General features: G+C 44.3%; 3 protein-coding genes across 3 annotated transcripts in view; 1 reads left to right on the top strand and 2 right to left on the bottom strand.

Moving 5' to 3' along the window:
• antxr1d (ANTXR cell adhesion molecule 1d) overlaps positions 1–3,877 on the bottom strand; it is a 28,442-nt gene extending 24,565 nt beyond the window's left edge. The window contains exon 1 of the mRNA XM_083897278.1: positions 3,553–3,877. Within this exon, the coding sequence (XP_083753404.1) occupies positions 3,553–3,731 (179 nt within the window). The 5' untranslated portion in view covers positions 3,732–3,877. The remainder of the gene's footprint in view (positions 1–3,552) is intronic.
• A 2,434-nt stretch (positions 3,878–6,311) lies between these two features.
• Positions 6,312–8,220, top strand: znf488 (zinc finger protein 488; the record flags this gene model as incomplete). The annotated part of the gene is made up of 3 exons (XM_083897413.1): positions 6,312–6,524; positions 6,753–6,981; positions 7,163–8,220. 3 exons carry the CDS (start codon positions 6,312–6,314, stop codon positions 8,218–8,220), a joined length of 1,500 nt encoding a protein of 499 aa, XP_083753539.1.
• Positions 8,221–11,868: 3,648 nt separating this feature from the next.
• Positions 11,869–15,020, bottom strand: gdf10a (growth differentiation factor 10a; the record flags this gene model as incomplete). The annotated part of the gene is made up of 3 exons (XM_083897186.1): positions 11,869–12,060; positions 12,146–13,254; positions 14,780–15,020. The coding sequence occupies 3 exons, from the start codon at positions 15,018–15,020 to the stop codon at positions 11,869–11,871; spliced, it is 1,542 nt and encodes a 513-aa protein (XP_083753312.1).
• Between the last annotated feature and the right edge of the window lie 6,060 nt (positions 15,021–21,080).

The raw sequence follows: 21,080 nt of genomic DNA, 5'->3' as shown, positions 1-21,080 counted from the left end.
GGGGGAGCTTGCACTTTCTTGCGAGGTCATTCATTCATTTATTGTCGACCACTTTATCCTCCGCACGAGGGTCGCAGCGAGATGGAGCCGATCCCAGTCGACATAGGGTGAAAAGGGAGGGTAAGCGCATAGAAACGAACGACCATTCACTCTACGTTCCTCACCTACGGTCAGTTTAGAGAATTAACCTCTGTGTGTTTTTGTGCAGTGGAAAACGTAGAACCCACAACATGGAAACGAGTCACTATACCACCGCGTGGCCCTTGCTAGAAGAAGATATCAATCTAGACTTTCACATTGTTTCTGCATGGACTTTGCAGGTTCTCCCCGTGTGTGCATGGACTTTCTCTGGGGTTCTCCGGTTTCCTCCCACAGTCCAAAGACGTGCAGATTTCAGGATTAGGTAAATTGGACACTCTAAACCAGGGGTGTCAAACTCATGTTCTCTGAGGGCCACATCAGCATAACTCTCAAAGGGCCAGATGTAACCGTCATAGAGAAATTAATGTAACCACATATAATGTAAAATAAAGGTAACTACTCCGTAACATATTGCTAAATAACGTTCTGTATGTATTGCTTATTCAAGTTACAAATATGATGCATTATAGATGTAACCTGGTCCGCGATGGTGATGCCGTCACTTTGCGGGTAACGCAATTGCCATGCATTGTGGGAAATGTAGTTTATGCTAAACGCACGCCTTAAAGCAGCATAAACCTATTTTAACACAGATTTTTAAGACCAATTAACCACTCGCGGGCCACATAAAATGACGTGGCGGGCCACATCTGGCCCCCGGGCCTTGAGTTTGACACATGTGCTCTAAATTGAGAGTGTGAGTGTATTGTCGATTGTTTCTATGTGGCCCTCTATCCGGGGTGAACCCTGCCTATCGCCCTATGTCAGTTGAGATTGGAACTTAAAGTGGTAGAAAATGGATGGATGGATGGATGGACTTCACATTGTCTCCAGACAAGTGTACAAAGAAAAACTCATTCAATCCCGTTTGTAAGACAGACGGCACTTTCAAACTGCCGCCATCTTCCAGCAGCATCACTCAGCCGTCTACCTGCATTTCAAAATGTGCATACTATGAAAGCACATTCTCTTTTAGCTCACTAATAATAAGTCCTCCCTGAATCTGGATATTTTGTGCCAAATTCTTGCCAATACACGGCCCCACTCCAAAGCAAAGTATCTGTGAAAACAAATTGCCCTCTTCTGAACCCTGTCATAAAACACAACACCTATTATTCTATTTGCGGGGAAAACCAAAAGGAGAGAGGGGAAAAATGCAGCGTGGTATGGGGTGTGGGTCAGACATGGAGTGCAGGAATGCTGTGAGCCGTTGGTAGTTTTTCTAATCTCCATTCCGTGTCTACTGAGATGCTCCCAGAGGAGTGCGCGCAGCACGTCTCTGCCTCTGGACATCAAAGAGTCACAGTCAAACACGAGTCACTCAATAAAGACAAGAGACGGACACCAGTGGAGACGTGTAAAAATATCCCTAATGTACATTCTTCTCTCTTTCCTCTAACACTGAAATCCTAGACGAGATCTGCCGACAAGTTGATGCCATTTTAAGAGAAAGATCAGCAGTTTTCTGAAGGCCTGCTGCAGCATGCAGCTCCAGACAGTCAAACAAAACAGAGGCGTACCAGAGACTTGGCCATGTGTGGATTCACAGGCTTCTCCTGAATGTTTTGAAGCAAACGTTAGCCAGCAGATGTTGCTGTGGACATCATCAAATATACTTGATGTGTCCACCTTGAAGCTCATAAGATCTGAGCACATTGAAACCAAAGACGGCCATGCATTACATCACCAACATGGTGTTGAGCTGTGTTTGAAAACCCCCCCAGCACTCGCTCATTCTTTTGAATAACAGCTTGGTTTCCTTCAACTACAAATTCAGCGTTTGCTCTGCTCCTGTAAGCATGTTTCGACGTGTTTGATTGTACTGCGTCCGTGTGCATTATCTCGAACCTGCGGCTCGAAGCCCAGATTTGACAAAAATGTCAATTATCATGTCTGAGCAGACATAAACAGCACAGTCTGCAGAAAGATTGCTCACTGATAATTAGTGGCGCAGTCCAGCTCACGCAGCAAGAACGCAAACACGACTGTGATCATGAAGTCTGCATGAAAGATTACGCCGTTATGTGAAAAAAAAAAAGTCTAATGAGTCACTCTTGCGTCCAATAAGTTACAGATGATGATATTTGTTAAAATGTGACATTTCAGCTAAAAGCTGAAGGTTGGTAATGATGGTAGAAATGGGGTCAACGGGTTCCTGGCAGTCTTGACGTCCGAGAGGCGTAAGTAATCAAGATCTTGGAGTTAAATCAGGCTCTGGAACCTTTGTTGCACATTCTTCCTCTCATCATGCTCCATTTCCAGTCAGCCTTCAATGGACTCCTATGAACTCCCACCCTCTACCCCCCTCATTTTTTGCATGCATCAGCATAAGATCAAGTCTAGGTGTAGCCTATGTTGTTTTTTTAAGATATAAGATGGAAAGGTAACATCATATACAGTTATTGTGTTGCCTGTTTCTGATTCAAATTGTGTTGAAGCCAAATGTTGTTCTCACAAATTGTTCATCGGTGTCAAAGCTGCACAGTAATTCAATAATATTGGGGTGTAATTATTCAATTATAATACAGCAAGGTTTAAATATGTAGTGACTGGATGTTTATGCATTGCACAAACACATGTTAAGGTACAACTCAAACATAATCCCTGTGAATGTTTGACCTCAGATGTGTAAAATATGTCTACTTAAAACTATTTCTGTCCATAAAGACTTCACTGATTAATCTGAACATATTTTTTACAATAATAATTGGGCATAATAGTCCAGCCCTAATCCCTGATCTGTTAAAAAAAACAACGTATTTCTTAGTTCATTGTATCAGCAGAGAAACAATAAACAATGGGTCGGTGCTTCTAATGACCGGCACAGGATACATTCGCTCTCACTGTGGATGGAGGGAGGAGGAGGAGGAGGAGGGGGGACTGTTAAAAACATCACCGGGGAATATGTTGCCACTGCGGGGCAGCTGCTGCAGCTGTGTCCGCAGGCGTCATCGGCCTGAAACTCTATCCATCCTGCTCGCCCTGCCCACATCCCGTGGGTAAAACCTTCAGCCTCGCCGCAATGAACCGGACGAAAAGAGACACATGGAGAATAAAGTGACGATCTAACGTCACAAATATTATCGTTTACCTACAGAAATACCGGCGCTCAAAGGCTCTCGCTCTCTGGGGGCATAGTCATCATCATCCCATCAAACATGTGACTGCTTTATTACTCCACGTCGTGTTTGTGATGCTTAACAACACACCGAGCCACTAAGTTAAAACCTGATACTTTTCTGTTAACAACAACAACAATAACAACAATAACAACAACAACAATCAGAGACGTGCAAGTCTGGGTCAACACTGACGCGTTCCGCGTTTCCAAACAAACAACTACAGGGCGGTTGCATGGCAGCGCGCAACGATGAGAAACTAACAAAGCCATAAATAATAGCGGACACTCACTTGTCCAGGACAAAATAAAGGTCGAAGGCTCCTTGACAGGACCTCTCCTCCTCCTCCGCCGCCGCCGCCGCCGCCGCCTCCTCCTCCGCCTGTTGCTCCCCTCTCACCGAGACATGGAGAAAGAAAATTCCCAGCAAAGCCAGCAAGGCGAGGAGCATGCGAGTCCGAGTCCTCGCCATCTTTCCCGGTTACAGTTTGACTGAGTCCAGCAACTGTGGCAACTGCGGGTCTTCACATTATCCTCTCTTTCACCCGCGTCTGGATCGACTTTGTGCGTAAAAGCGGGTTAATTCTGTGGCGTTCTTGTCCTTGTTTTTTTTTTTTTTTTTTTGAGTTGAGTGAATGCAGCTCGCACGAGTCCTGCTCAGTTTGAGCCGGCCTCTCTTTCTCAACTGAGAGAGAGAGAGAGAGAAAAAAAATCAGAGCAGGATGGAGGAGAGGAGCGACACCCGAGGAGACACACAAAACTCCACTTTTCCACAGAAAAAAAGATACGATCCACAAATCACACAAAAAAACAAAAACGTTGGAGCAGATGTTATCTGTGTGTTAACTCCAAAATAACAACATACGGATTAAAATTGGGAACTTATATATATATAAATGAGTTATTTTTGTTTATTTTCAAATAGCACACAAATGAATAATTAAACTTAAAAATTCAAGGTTGATGCAAAATGTATGATTTTGATGTTCTTTGGCTTTGTTCCAAAATTAAAACAAGAAAAGTACAAGGATTTACAACCACATTTAACACATTTGTCACCACACACCTTCATCTGAACAGCCAATCATTTCAACACTTATATTATTATCATTATTATGAGAAATATTTTCAAAATCTCAGACTTTTTTTAGCACAGACAACAGAGACAAAAGCATGAGCTGTGGCAAATTCAATCATGGGCATATAATGCAAATCGACCCATGAAAGGATGTGGTGATGCTGAATGTTTCAAAGTGTTCCAAGGATTGATATTTAAATTACAGGAAAATATTATCTAACACCAAATAACGCCCCCCCCTCCAGTCTGTAGTATAATTATACTGTAACTAATGCGCCCGAGGACTCCCCATTCTCTGAAGTTGGCTCCATAACCACCAGGACATTTAACCAAAGCAGAGCGTTTTGATGCAGAATAATCCATTAAATGCTCATTAGACAGAAGCATTTAGTTAATGAATAATGCATTCACCCGATGGCAAACGCTGTGGATCGTCGTACCCAAGCTGTAATAGTGGCCAAATTCCCAATTTCCACATTGCCCATAGTAGCCAAGACAATTTCCAACCCTCGTGTGAGTCTCGTGCAGCTGTTTCCAGAAACGTGACCGAAATTGTACTCGGAATATTGTGCAAAGCGTAAATAGAAGTGAGTGCAGTGTGGAATGATTCTGTAGCCACAATTAGATGTCAAAAAATGCATCATAAAGATTTTTATTTTATTTTTGAATGACTAGAAAAAGGCTTGATGTGATGTCTGCTGCCTCAGATTATTGTGTCCCTGTGTTCTCTGTGTTTTGGGGAAGTTCAGGCGCACGAAACCTCAAATAGTACCAATTACGCAGCGAATCTGAACATTAAAACCTGAAAATGTTTACTACACATGTGCATGCGGTTGACAGTGTGCCCGCACCGACCAGCTGCATGTTCCCGTGTTGTCATTCATCACGTTACATCGACCCCCAAAATCTTCACTACAGCCAAATGATCGCTGTTCTCTCTCCATCCTGACGCCCACATCTCTCTCTCTCTCTGCAAGGACTGTAAATCAGACAAGGCAGCGCATTTTGCCAAAGGACGCGTGTGTGTGTGAGTGTGTGTGCGTGCGCGCGCGCGTGTGTGAGTGCCGTGACCGCGCCTGTGTTTATATCAATGCGCAACGCTTCAGTGCGCTCTCTGAGGGGAATAAGTGGGAGTGAAAGAGGAGAGGGGACGACAGATACACGGAGGAAGACTCACTAACTCGTCACCAAGAAACGAGCGGGCATCACTGGCGAGGTCCACTGCACCAGCTGCAACTACCTGCTGCCACACGGCACAACACATCCTCCCTCATGTCCGGCGGGTGAGTACAAGTGCAACATTATTTTCTACCGTTGACATTTATTTCCTTACAAAATACATATTTAAAGAAAATATTATTTCCACGTTGGCACAAAATCACTATGACGCGATGAGCTGTATACATTGAAGCTAATGCAACCCCGTTTTATTGAGGTCCAAATCAACAGTCTGTGTATTGATATTGTTCATAAAAAGGCAAAAAAAAACGTATTGAAGTTCTCCTGCGCGCAGACGAGGCAGTTGGTCTCCACGGCAGATGGGGAGACAAAAGGAGAAACCGACTGAAAAACTCAGACAAAGGACGTTAGAAATCATTTTTGCCTCGGCACCGGCTGCGCCTTCTACAGTGTTTCATAGTGGAAAAAATAAAATTCTGTTGCAGGAAATTATATTTTCAAGATCACACGCGAGACAATTTGGCTTCAGTTTTGCGCATCTTCACCCAAACAGGCTAAAACGGCATGCGAGGTCAGGTCAGAACACAAATATCAGCAAATAATTGTCTCTTTTATACTTTGTTGTGACTAAAAAACGTTTATTACTTGTTGTAATTATCATTACTTACATGCGTTTCCTCTGCAAACGCCATAGTGTTACACCGATCTTGGAATAATATGAACTCTTGTCTCAGCGTTTTGTCTTTTCTTTCATATTTACCCCTTGTATTTTTTTTTATTTATTCCAGTTTGACGATGGATCACACGTTTCTGTCTCGGTCCATCTGGACCAGTGACAGCAAATACCTCCAGCATCCAGCGGATCTGTACAGCAGTGTGGTCGTTACGCGCAGCATCCCCGCAGGCACGTGCTTTGGTCCATGTGTGCTCCAAAACACTTTCTACGATACTATCGCCTTTATAGCGCAGAAATCCTGCGACAGGAGTACGAAATCCTATGTGTTCAGGGTGAGTTATGGTCGCTTTTCGTCATACATTTGAACCTCATGTGGCAAAAGATTCATTTGGTTCACTTACGTTGAGTTTTTCATGTGCCAATTTTATTGACCAAATTCACGCACATTTATTGTTTTCTTCCTGAAAAATGACCAGCTCGACTGTTATTGTTCATATTATAAAGAATTTTAACACACACGGACAGTATGGAGATGTTAAAATAATTCCCCGTGTGCACAGGTGGACCCCGAGGCAATGCGTAATTCTGCGCTGGTGTTGTCCTGGCTGCGGCTGGTGCAGGCTGCGCGCAATGGAGAGGAGCAGAACACGGAGGCCTTTCTTAAAGCGGGTCAGCTGTATGTGCGGACCACCCGAGACATCCGGCAGGAAGAAGAGCTGCTGGTGTGGTACGACCGGGAGCTGTCTCACCTCCTGGGCTTCACTGACATGAGCAGAGGATCGAGTGAAGGTGAGGCATCTTCTTATTTAAACAACGAAACAAATCCTCTGTAAATCTTTATTGTTCCATTATGTATGAATCTAATCAAGGATATAAACTAAAATCATGTTTTATTAAAATACACGACTGTTGTATGCGTCATATTTGTGCGTAATCACAAGATGTCCTTTTTTTTCTTCCTCTCTTGCAGAATTCAAATGTGGCAGGTGTGACCAGGTCTTCAACAATGAGTATCCTTTCCTGGCCCACTGCCGATTCCTGTGCACTCAGGCCAAGAGTGACACCTGGAGCCGCGACGTTTACGCGCACAAGCACGTGGAAATTAAGAGGCAACACAGAGTGACGGATTTCCACAACATCGCCAGAGATTTGGAACACAAAAAATCCAGCGGCAACGAGGACGCGGAGATTTCTCCTAAGAGACGGAGATGCGAGGAAACGTATCCCAAAGAGCGGAAAACAGTTCTGTTAGAGAAGACAAACATTTCAAATGACGACAATATCACACAGCTGGTTAAAGGTGCTGACCAGGCAGCAGCAGATGCGTCTTCCTCTGCAGGGAAAGTGAAAGCTGATGAGATCAAAGCGGATCATTTGGGATATAAGAATGACGTTGGTCTGAGGGGAACCAAAGAGACTTTTACGCACAGCAGAGATGCAGGAGAAATCTCTGATGTGCGCTCGAGTGGCAGCAGTGCGTTTTCTTTGGTTCTGTCCAAAAGTCAAGGCGAACAGAAAAGCGCTTTCTGTAAACCGAGCAAAAGAACTTCTCCCATCGACTCCCAGGCGCATCTGAGCAGCGCAACAACAGCGCCCCCTAACCGTCTAGAAGAGATCACTGCTGTGTTTTCCCCCAGAACTGTTGTGGGATACAACAACCTTGTGACACCCAGCGTCCTGAGCGGCGACTTACAAAGCGCGCCGATTGCATTGAACGGTGCTTACCATTACGCACCGGAGCACTGGTCCAGGTCCACTCAGCAGCTGCAGACCGCATCTTCTCTCACCATCCTCCCGCCCACGTTCGCCTCCTTTGGCGTGTCGGTGCAGAACTGGTGCGCCAAATGCAACCTGTCCTTCCGCATGACCTCCGACCTCGTCTTCCACATGCGCTCCCACCACAAGAAGGAGTTCGCGGCGGAATCTCAGGTGAGGAGGAGGAGGGAGGAGAAACTCACCTGTCCCATCTGCCACGAGTACTTCCGCGAGCGGCATCACCTGTCCAGACACATGACATCCCATAACTGAGAAGGAATCAAACATAAACTCTATTTATTTCTTTGGTGATGCTCGTATTTAACACGTTTATACCCAGGATGAGGTGTAAAACAGCGAATGTAAAGACAATAGCGAGGTGGAGGAGGAGGAGGACATGACATGGCCACCACGAGATGGCGCTACAGGCACGTGTATGCTGAACCCACTGCAGTTTGATGTGTGACCTTAAGCTCTGTAAATAAGGTTGATGATTATTTTTTTTGTGCCTTATGGAACTCAGGAGAGAAGAGAGACAGAGGAAGGACAGCCCATGATTGTCATAAGTGTTTGGACGCAGCAGCTCTCTCCCCCGTCAGCTTTTCTCTGCTCTGATTGCTACACACCACATGGTTGAAGTGTGTTTGCACATTCTTTTTTTTTCAATTTAAAATCATGAAAATCAAACAGATGTGTCTCGTATTTCTTCCTCCACTGTCATCTAGTTCTGTCCCAGTAGGCAGCTTCCTGTCCTGAATGGCACCAGGAAAGATGGTTTTCTTTCATCCTCACACATGGATTTAGACCACATGAGCCCCAGGTCTTTAAATGTGTGATTTAATGTTTCTCCAGTGTGCAGCTTTACATCTTTCTTTGGGTCAGGCTCAGGACGGATGGACATACTGTAAATGGCCGTCTCTGTTGCAAGTAAATGAGGCGGGAAGAAGGCATGAAGTTCATGGGAAAGTTAAGCCCCGTTCTGTGCCGTTCTGTAACATAAGCAGGGATGTAAACCCACCCACACTGCTTTTATCTGCTTTTATTTGAGTAATAGAGTTTATGCACCCAAACGTCTGCATAGCAATCTGATTAGACGACCGGCAGGTGCCTTGTGGGAGTTTTCTGTAAAATATAAGAGGTTTCGTTCAACGGTGTTGATCGGTACTCAAATCTTCTGTTATGTCTAGGCAAATGCCAGGGAGATTTATTCTGAACCTTTCTACAAGAAAAGCAAGATTTAAAATAAAATATCAAGTGTCCCACATTATTAAATTAATGATTAATAGGTACCGTGTGTCGCTTTATTAGAAGCAATGGCTTTATGAAGAGAACCATTAGTTTGCTCTGTAACCATGTGAGGAAAGAGCAAATCCAGCCCAGACAGAAAATCCTCTGTTGTCTAATAATGGCCGTATTGCTCTCCTTTAATTGAACAGTCATCATGTGGAAAAACAAATATTGTTTTTGGTTCCCCCGCTTGCCTATTGGCCTTTGAGAATATACTGGGCTCTGTACACGCACCGACTACTGTGGTTTTCTTGACTGGAACTGACCATTGTAAGTACTCTCCTGTGACTCTGATTGTGGTTGACATGGGGTTCACTCTGTAATAGCAGACTCTGGGTCCAGACTGTATGAGGAAATTAATGGAGGGGGGGAAAAAAAGGAACTTGGATGTGTACATTACAATTGGCACAGCCCCTTAGAAGCTTAAAGACCTATTAATGTAAATATGATTCATAAGACCCCTAATTATAGTCATCATCACAAATTAAATGCGGGTTAAACCTCATCAAAGGTGTATTTGTAAAGAAAAAAAAAATTCCACTCGTTCAAAATGGAGAAAACTGAATCATGCTTTTTTTTCCTTTCCGTTCATCTCTCTCATCCTAAAATATGTTGTCCATACTAAATCATTTTGCAAAACTCATTTCATTTCAAAATGACACATTATATGAAAGCGCTTTCATTATCAGGCCACATAAGTTTTATTGTCTGCTAAAAACAGAATCAAAGTAGAGTTAGTGTTTTTTTTTGTTGTAAATATCTAATAAAACATTGTTGGTTTTGGAAGCTGTGCACACAGAAGAACAGAGGTCAGTGTGTGTGTATGTACAGACCTTGGTTTCCAAGGTCGTCTTCTGATGATCTATGTTACAATCCAAATTGAATCCCCTTTTTATTTATTGCTGACAATAAAACGTGAAATGCCTCATGTCTTCGTGTATTGAATAGACAAAAAAAAAAATGCAGGCAGCGGGAGGGAGAAGCTATTTCTTTTTTTCGAGATAACAGCAGCCAAATAACTCCACAATTGCATTTACTGTAAGCAAGCCAGAGGTCGTACATAGCATTATCCTTAATTACATTTGTTCCCTGTTTTTTTTTTTTTCTACGACTGAATGTCTCTCTGCGTTTGAGACCAAACTCTAATGTCCATTCTTGGCAAACATCAAAGCATTCTGTTGTTGTGAAACAGATGTGGCACTCGATGCCAACATTTTACATGCTCAAGGCTAAAGCAACCACATAGGAATGGATTAATAATCATAACGTTGTCTCTGTCATTTCACTGTTTAGGCAGCACGAGGGTCATCCTCCTCCTCCTCCTCCTCCTCCTCCTCCTCCTCTTGTGAGACGGGTAAATGGGTTAAGATCGTTTATCTGTTATGTCCACTGTTTTTTTTTTTTTAAGCTATAGAGAACATCCTGCACTTGGATACAATCTGCTTTTAAATTGGTAGGGGGGAAGTAAATGGGTAGAAGAGGGGAAGTGCACCATGTTTTGAAGTTCAAGTGGCTGACGTCTTAATAGGTGCATACCAGCTTCCTCCAGCAGCCATTAACGCATGGCAACCGCATCAGTCACACTATTTGCCGGACAGCCAACGTCCGAGCCTTGAGTGTGGGGTAATGATGACTTCAAGGGTGGGGGGCGACGGGGTAATGTTGGTCATCTTCAAGTGGAACTTTCCTGCTTTTGTAAGTTATTTCGGAAAACACGGCTTCAAGGTTTTTACAACAACAATAATCCAGCAAAAAAGCATCGATTGATTAAATTACTGTTTTATTCTAGCTTACAGAAGGCTACCTTTTCATAATTTAAAAAATACACATGTACAACATCTCATCTAAAATATATAATAATACATAACCTAGTAACAAAAATTATTTTTTTTAACCAAGTGTCACATTCATAATTGAACCATTATCCTGGTTTGAGCGTTAACGAATCCCAGATGTGATTCACCGGACACTTCCTCGAGAGCGAGAATGTACGACAACAATCAACAATTGCATATATTGTATGTACACTGTGGCGTATGATTGGCTTCCAAGTAAGAACAGCTGTAAAAATGTCCAAAATATGTTTCTCAATCTCCCATCTCTGTGTTACAGTGTGAGCTGCCTGATGACACATAGATAAAAAACTTTACATCTATAACCTTTGTGTGTCCAAAGAAAACATGAACACAAACTCACAGTGAGCTCACTTTAAAAAAAAAAAACCCCAGTATATTCAGAGATAAAAAAAAAACAACAACAAAAAAACAACAACCCAGAAACATTCTCCAAATTCTCCTGTCCGTGAAATCGACAGTCAGTATTATCTCAAACACATAACGAGTGGGCTTCTCAGGCACGTGGATCCCTGCCTTTACATGTGTAACTCTGCTCCTCTCGCTAAAGCAGATGCCAGACAATGTGTCTCTTCAAGTCTGCTGCCGCAGGACAAGAGAGAGAGAGAGATGGAAGTGATTTCTCTACAGCCTATGTTCCTCCAGGAATAACGACGGCCAAAGTGACATTGTTTCTCGGGATCGGGAAACCACTCGACTCGAGCAGATGTATGGTTCTGTCTCCATTAAGTCCTGTTTTGTTTTCACGTGTCTCTCCTCGCATCCACCCCTCCTCCACTTTCTATCTGCAGGAGCACGACTGGATGGACATATTGGGATAAATCTTCAGCACCGGATTCCTGGATTCGTCCTGGTAGAGCACGGCCAGAGGACTCATCTTTTCCGGGACACAACAGGGCTCTGGAACCCCGGGGATGATCCCGACTGCTCTCACTATGCTCTGGATGGTGGCGTGGTTAGACGGCCTCGACACCTGGGAGAGTGGAGAAGCAGAAAATAATTTAAAAGGAAGTCGAAAAAACACACAATCAATGTTGCGAGGTGTTTGCACTAACTACCTTGGGCATAGGAAACCCACATGTACCAGCGCAGTAATAAGCTTCAAAGGCTTTGGGTGCTATGACCCACTCGCTCCAGCCAATGTCAGCGAAATCCACTCTGAGGTTCCTCCTGGAGCAGCCTTTGTGCTGACTGTTGCTCCACAGCCGCCTCCTCGCATTACGCATTGTTTCTTCATCAAAGCTCAGGACAGGCGACTGAGCGTTAGAGCGACCCTTGTGCTTTTTTACGTCCTTTCCCTCGTTCTTCCGCTCATGCTTTCGCCCATCGCTAATAGTCCGCGTGCGACTGTCCTTGAATAGCTTCACCGTTGAGTCGTCGTGTGGTGATGTTCTTCCTCCGTCGTCTTCTCCTCTGCTCTCCGCCACTGCTTCTTCATCTTGGCTCGTTCTCTTCTCCTCCTTCCTTCCCGATTTAGGCTTAAGTTTGAGATACCACGCGCTCTCCCAGAGGTCATCCTTCCTGTATCCATCAGGTTTGTAGTCGACCTCCGGCAGCTCATTGTTCTGGATGAGGTCAGAGGTCAGAGCTGCTTCCCTTCTCACACGTTCTTTCGACTCTGGAGAGATGACGGGTCTGCGCAGTAGCTGAGCAGTCTGTGTGATCTCTCCTTCGTCGTTGAAAGGGTCGTATCTCTGAAGGCTTGCAGCGACGCTGTTGGGCTCTGCCAGCGCTTGATCATCAGCGTAAACTAACAGGTAAGGCAGGTCACCAGCGGACAGCGCCTCCTCTGTTTTCCTCTTGTTGTCCAGCTCCACTGACACGAGGCGATGACCCTCGTCCCATGCCTCCTTTATGACCTGGGTCACATCTTTCATCTGCCACACCCCTCTCCTGTGGGGGTGAAAGGTCACATTGCCTAGAAATGACCCCTGCGGCGACCGAGATCTAACCTCTGACCCCGAAGAGATAGAGTGAAAGAGCAGGCTGACGGAAGGGTGGCCGGCCGAGGGACGACAGGACGGGCTCCTGAAGCGCTTGCAGAGCCAGGGTTTTTGGTGAGGGCGCCGTTGTTCGTGCAGGAAGTGGAATGTGGCGGAGAGGATGACCTCTGAGTCTGGGAGGGTTGTTAAGTTGAGCTGGTACACGGTCCTGTGGTCAGAGGAGGCTGCAAAGACAGATCAGTGTCAGTCAAACAGGTGAACCACAAACAACACTTATCATTCTTTTGAAAACCTTCCAAAGCAGAAAATATTGGGACAACTGAGCAGCTTAAAGAAGATTAAAGCTGCATTGTGTCATTTTTTTTTTGAGGCATTTGCTTTTTTTTTTTTACTTGAACGAGGGAGCGTTTGTGTGCTTACACCAACTTTTTGAACTCTTCTTCTTCGTCTATGTCTTTTTCAGTCACACCGGGTAAAGAGGTTATGTTTTTAACTGCGTTTTGGATTGGAAGTGGAGAGGAAATGATAGGGAATATGATTGTGGATCTAAATTCAGGAATATTTTAATCACAATTTATAACCTCTTAAGATATGGAAGTGCATTGGCTCTGCGGGGAATCCTTTCTCTGAGTGCTTTCTCTATTATATCGGTGACTTTATCAGAAGTGACACGGAGAAGGTGCCGCTACAACACACTGTGAAATTTATTTCCTTTTCCTGTTCTGTGTTACATGACGAGGCTGCATGCCTTGGTTGTATTTCAGAAGGTGCCCTATAAGAGGAACCAGACTCTGGGGATGTGACTGGTTTGGGGTGTGTGTGTGTGTGTGTGTAGTGTGGAGAGCTACATATTCATGATGAACATTAACTTCAACAGCAGAGTTATTGTTCATTGTGTAAGAGTTCAGCGGAAGTATGGACCGACTCGAGAGATATACATTACCACAGATTCAGCCTGCATATGGAAGTGCTTACCACACTTTTCTCTTATAGCTTCCCCTTAAGCCTAATACAGTGGACACTGTCTACACAGACACACCGAGACATTATAACCAACTGTTTTCACAGATCTTGCATTGTTGTGAAAACTCCCTCACATCTCTCCTTGTGTTACACGCGGACTCTGCAGTAAAAATACACACGTGTTATGATATGCCACCTGAGAACTATATGGGATATAAATGCCTATATGTGTTGTGTTTATAAAAACAGCCTCTGACAGGAGGAGCGACTTTGAGTTTAAGCCCCTTGACTCCATGGACGTGGAGTCACACATGTCATGTAGCCATAATAGGAGCCACGACAGAGACTCTCTGCAGGATCGAGGTCCTGAAGCTGAGACATTGCTCGCAGGGAATCTCTCGCGCATTCTTGCGCGTACAGTACAGTGCGCGCAGTCTGTCTGCGGTAAAACTGCGGTCAGACAGACTCTGCGCGGAAGGAACGGGCACAGCTGTGGTGCCACAAACACACTGAGCCCCGCAGCGTCCCAAGAATCGTTTAAACGCATTCTCAGACTGTTCCAAAACAATCCCTCACTATTTTGGAGCGCCTGGCTGAGCCGCGCAGCTCAGCGGGGCGCTTCCACCTTTAATAACCACCACTGGAAAAAAGATCAGGGAGCTTTCTGCACACTCCACTCATGTTTTCATAAGTTTCAGGTACATTCATGTTCCGAAATGAAACATTTTTATTTTGCAGCGTGTGTTATGCAATTATTGATACATGTTGGTGACTGTGTTTACGCACCTTGGATAGCTCTGACACTCCTGACAGTGTTTCCCTCCCTGAGGCGGTTTTCCCGGTTGTATTTCTCGTACAGTTTGGACATGTGCTGGAAGACCATGCCCTGATCCAGGTCATCTGAGAGCGGCTCCGACGCGGACAGGGGGAAGCCTCTGTCCTGTGTTCTCCCCTTGGTGACCCTGACCGATGAAGCAGCGCCCAAGAAGCAGTTTAACACCAGCAGGCACAGGTGCGAGGGCATCATGCTGAAATGAATACTTAAAACTCCAAGATGCGAAGAACACCGGGGGCAATGCTGTCCAAAAGAGCGCGCGCCGAGACAATCCAGAAACAAAAACAAAAAGCTGTGCGTAAAAGTTCAAGCGCTCCACTCACTCTCCGACTCGCTGACTGAATCGTGTCGCTCGTGGATGCTCAGTGGGTTAATCCGGGCATATACATTGGAACTGGTACTTCTTCTAACACTTGCGTCTGTGTGTCACCGCCAGAGGCTCGAGGAAAGGTTTTAGTGGAGCAGCGATAGGTGCTGACGTACACTCGTGTCAGCCAACGAGGTCTCTGCAGAGGACGAAGTTTAGGTCATGATGCTGACACCCCCACCTCCCCCTCCTCCTCCTCCTCCTCCTCCTCCTCCTCCTCCTCCTCCCTCCCTTACTTTGCTGATGAGGATGTTGTTTGTATGTTGTGTGCACTTTTGAACAGATGGAGTGACAACATTTATCTAGTGGCTTCAATGTTCCAGGGCTGATCCAAGGTTGCCAGGTCTGCGTATAACCCCAATGGTCAATCAAAACCAGGCCAAGAGGAACAAAAAGGAGCCCAAAAATAACCCCCGACACCTCAACTCAACATTACGTAAGTGCTGTCACACTGATTTTAATGTCCAATAGATTAATAGGAGTGGTAACATCTACAAAAACAGCACAACCATTTGGCACATTGTGTTATCATAATACAGCTTAGTGAATGTGGTGCCCAATCCACTGAGAAACTAAGCTTTTTTCTCCCCCCCTCCTCCTTCTTCCATTTCTCCTCCACCCTGCCTGGGCGTCACTGTGTTGCAGCCATTCACTGAGCAAAGATGAGATAAAACATCCAAAGCAACTGCTGATACTGTATATGTGTATATGCTATGGTTGAAATTAAAAAAAATATCTCAACTACCATGTGAAGTTACAGCAAAACCAAAAAAAATCTTGAAACACGACTTTTGTTTTGCAATTTTCAGATTTGGAGAGCTCCCGCTGTCTTGGCCCTTGTCGTCCATGCAACACAAGTCCACTCACAACTACACAAAGGTAGGCGATTCCGCAGAGAAACAGCAGACCTGGCAACCCTGAGAAGAACATGTCTTTTTTCATTTAATACTGGTCACACAGAGCCACTGATAAAACCTAGTGATAAACAACATTATATCCATGTAGCTGCTTTTGCCGCGCTCTCGGTCACACTTAATCAACATAGAAACACCGACAATAAATAACAGTCCGACCAACCACCACCAACGGCTGTTGTTTGCTACGGTGAGTGTGAGACGTTGATGTTGTAAAAGGCTGCGGTGAAGCAGCGAGATGAGACTTTGTTCATAGCCTCTACTTTGCTGGGTTCAAACTCCACGCAGTGTATATAGTCTGTGGTGTGTGGATGTCTTATTTTGTCTGTATGCATGTGTGTGTATCTATATGTGTGTATATGTGTGTGTGTGTATGTCAAGTTGTTTCCACTGTGTATGTCTCTGATGTCGAGAGCTCTGTACCAACAATGCTTGTTTTGTGGAAGTGGTCGTCTCCAGCAGAGAGACTATAACTAGCTGGGCCTCTCGGGTCACACTCTTCCACTCCACACACACACACATAAACACTCACACATGCACATGCATGAACACACACACACACACACACATACACACACATACACACACACACACAGGGAAAGAGAGAGAGCTTCTTAGTACATTTCTGGCCCCCAAGGGCCCCACAGGATACTCCTTTTCACTGTGTTCCACACCAGCGACAGGTCTTAAATATGTGTGTGTGTGCGCTTATGTGTGCACATGTGTGTGTGCGCGTGTGTGTGAGAGAGACAACGGGGGAGCATTATGAAGGAGTTGGCTGAAATGGCATCCTCCATGGTTTTGTCACAGCGCACAAACACATCAATGCTTTTGCCTTTTCCCATACAACGTTGAGTTATACTCAGTTGGTCAAAAACAAGCTATGATTAATAGCTGTGGTTATTTATATTGGATACGCACACACACACACGCACACACACGCGCGCACACACACTGATTAAAGTGTCATCTTTGAAAAAATGCCATGAGAAATCCAGCGAGAATTCGGAGTGGCATTTCGGAGTGACCACTCTGTAAATCAAAACCCGTGGCGGCGCAAACAAACAGCGGGAAGATCTACAGTTGCTTCCTTTCGAAAGCAATAAAAGTCGAAAACACCCAACAATAATTACCCAACAGTGAGCTGCCATTCCCTGTTATTAACTAGCCATTAAAACCCTTTGTCATCACGACAACATGTTGAGTTTCTTGTTGCCGCTCTTTGTAGAATAGCACAAGAATACCTTACACAGACGATGCAGCTTAAATCATCTATTCAACAAAATTCTAGAGTTTAACACAGGAATGTCTCCAAAAAAAAAAAAAGTTTAAACAGACCCAACATATGTGTGTAAAAAAAAGGGAGGGAGAGTCAAAGTGATATCTGAAACCGTGGCATTAGGGTCCTAATAAATAGTCCTGAGGAGGAGACAGCCCAATACAGAAATGGCTCTGACCTCTAACCCTGAATATGTAGGGCAGTGTGAGATTAATGTCGGGCATTATCCACAATAATGCTCCGCTCTCCGTTATGAGTGTGCGGACAGCAGCAGCAGCAACAGCAGCAGCAGCGTCAACGTGACCAGAGCTGAGATGAAGAGGAAAAACAGCGGGGCAGAGAAAACCACTGGTGAATTCTTCAGGGATCTCTGTAGGCACATAATCTGAGGCTATGGTTACACACACACATGTCATTTCTGTGCCACTTTTATGTTTTTTTTTTTTTTTGCCTGAAGCGTGCATGCATTTAAGTGACAGGTCAGATGCAGATGAATTTTGTTGTGTTTTTTTTCTTCTTTCCTTTGCTTCTTCTTCTCGCATTTTCAAAGCCACACATGGAAGTCGTCACGGCTCGCACAAACATCGGAACCTCGCACGTTTTCATTGTCAAAAAAAAACAAGAAGCCACATTTGATGAATGTGGCAACCACATTCAGGCCAAAAATGTGGACGTGCAGTAATGTGAACTCAAGATATCGCACAAATGAAACTTCAGCCATGACGGTGCACAGCTGGAATCAGTCCAACGGAGCCCACACTTTAGTGCATGAGGTGACTTGTGATACACTACCGTTCAAAAGTTTAGGGTCACCTATACAATTTTGTTGGGTTTTCCATTAAAACTCACACTTTTATTCATCAAAAGAGTTGCAAAAAGGAATAGAAAATATAATCAAGACATTGACAAGATTAGAAATAATGATTTTTATTAAAAATAATAACTCTGCGGGGCCCACGGTTGGTGTAGTGGTTAGCACTCTTGCCTTTTCCAGGTTCCTGGGTTCGAGTCGTGTTTGGAACAACTTTGGAACAAGGGCCTTTCTGCAAGGAATTTGCATGTTCTCCCAGTGTGTGCGTGCGTTTTCTCCAGGTTCTCCGGCTTCCTCCGACAGTCCAAAAACATGCGATATGGGGATTAGGTGAATTGGTCACTCTAAATTGACTGTAGGTGTGAGAGTGTGAGTGAATGGTTGTTTGTCTCTATATGTGGCCCTGCGATGGACTGGCGAACTGTCCAGGGTGTACCCCGCCTATCGCCCAATGTCAGCCGCCCGCGATCCTCTGGTAGAGGATAAAGTGGTAGATGATGGATGGATAATAACTTTGCTTTCGTCAAAGAACCAATAATACTGTTTTCAGCTGTGCTAACATCATTGCACAAAGGTTTTCAAGGGTTTTCTAATCATCCAATAGCCTTCTAACGCGATTAGCAATGTACCATTAGAACAGTAGAGAGATGATTCCTTGAAATGGGCCTCTATACACCTATGTACATATTCCATTAAATACCAGACGTTTGCAGCTAGAATAGTTGTTTACCACATTAACAATGTATAGAGTGTATTTCTGATTCATTTAAAGCTGCCATATGTAAGAATGTGGCCAAAAACGGTTACTACATTCACATTTCAAAATACAGAGGTCTTTTAGGTTTTGTTTTCTGACGTAACTGGCAACCCGTGGTTGCTCGGCAGCTGAGGCTCCACTGACTGCAATGATTGGTAGACGGCGGTAGGTGGCGCCACATGCCAAAACATGATTTCAAAACATAAACATGATTTGCAGACTGCAAGAGATTTTTTTAATGCAAATATTTTGGCTGTACTGTTGTTGTTGGTGAGTTCAGTTTGTTATATGAACATTATTCCTGAGTCTCTGTGACATATTAGGAGGATTTTATGGCCAGTTGATTTAGATTTATTACATAATGCACCTTTAATGCTATATTCATTGAAAAAAAGTGCCTTCAAAAAATAAGGACATTTCCAAGTGACCCCAAACTTTTGAACAGTAGTGTAAGTGAGGAAGAATATGGCAAATATTGTCATTTCCCAGAGTGAATGCTTGTTATATGATCCAGGACGTTTACCTTGCGTGGGGGTTATGCTGCCCATTGATCTCTGCAGCAGCACTGGACTGTGAAACGTGTTGTATTTGACCACTCAGGCTGTGTTACAGGGCCACAGTGTGTTATAGTTTGTTCAACATGGAGGTCCCCTCGCAGGGCCGTCCAAACCAAACACCAGTTGTGCCGAGCTCTCTGTGGGGGCACGGAGCAGTGCGAGGAAATTAACATGGCTCGCGTAGTGTTTGTCTGTGTGTGGTTTGCAAGGACTTGACGGGCTGCTTCTGGAAATGCTCCTAATTTAACACCTTTCCCTTTCCCCGTGGTATTTGGCTACAACTTTTCCGATTTCCAGAGCTCAGCTGTAAAAGTCTGACAGATGTTTGCGTATGAGCACGAGGAATTTAGCATGGATCAACGACTGACCAGCCATCTTCTATAGAGAGTGACGTCGTCACGCTTCGTGCAAAAAGAACCGCGCCGACGTGCGGAGGACAGACTCACCGAAGATGGCTTTTTTTTGCCTCATAAAAATAAAGAAGGGGGAGCTGGAGTTGAAATGTTGTACATGTTGTGTTCCCTTCAGGATGTTTACAGCCGCTATCAGTGAATTTCCTGTGTACCTCAGGAATATTTATGGGTGGCCACAACAACAGGTCACAATCTAACGCAGAAGAGGTCACTGCAGGAACTGAAGTCACTTTAAAGGCTGTTTTAATGGCCAGGTGAAAACGGCTTCTACATCAGAATCACTATGTTAAAAATGTTTTCTTTAAAATAATTTGTTTAAAGCATAAACACTATCGTTCAAAAGTTTGGAGTCACATAGAAATGTCTTTATTTTTTTCAATGAATATAACATTAGATTTGATTAAGATTAAACTTGGGAAAAATCAATGCAAAATGACTCAGTAGCTCCCCCACAGGTCAAGCGCCTATGGAGCTGGCTGAAATTTAGGTGCGTCGAATTTCGCAAAATTCGGTGGGAATATTGTTTTGGCCCAAGACAAACAAAAAATACTATTGACACCATGACTTCAACTCAACAGGAAGTCGGCCATCTTGGATTCGGCGTATATCTTGGCGTTTCGCAAGTTTCGTAACTGAGCTTGCTCGTCTGAGGGCGTTTATCCTAGAAAGATGAAAAACACGTCAAATTGCACTCGACCCATCCGAGATCAAATGTTATCAGAATGTTGCGCTGATTCAAAAGGGCGTGGCCACGGCAGCCATCGGAATTTGGCGAATTTGGCGAAACATGAAATAACTTTGCCATACATTGACCGATCGGCATGAAACTTCGCAGGTCACACGAGACCCCGCCCCTGAACATGTCTATGAACGCGAATTTGACCCAAACGCGATGTCAGCCATCTTGGATTTGTTCTTCTCCCACCCAAAACTTTGACATGTATCTTTATTGTACCTGGTATTGTGTTTGCTAATCGCGTTAGAAGGCTATTGGATAATTAGAAAGAGCTTGAAAACCCATGTGCAATTATGTTAGCACAGCTGAAAACAAAGTTTGAAGGACAAAATTATTATTTTGAATAAAACAATCATTATTTCTAATATAGTCAATGTCTTGACTATATTTTCTATTCATATTTGTTACTCTTTTGATG

Source organism: Microchirus variegatus (genome assembly GCF_963457635.1).
Source record: "Microchirus variegatus genome assembly, chromosome: 11".
In the NCBI taxonomy this organism is placed as follows: Eukaryota; Metazoa; Chordata; class Actinopteri; order Pleuronectiformes; family Soleidae; genus Microchirus; species Microchirus variegatus.
The sequence above is the reverse complement of the archived record's forward strand: the minus strand, read 5'-3'. Positions and strand labels throughout refer to the sequence as shown.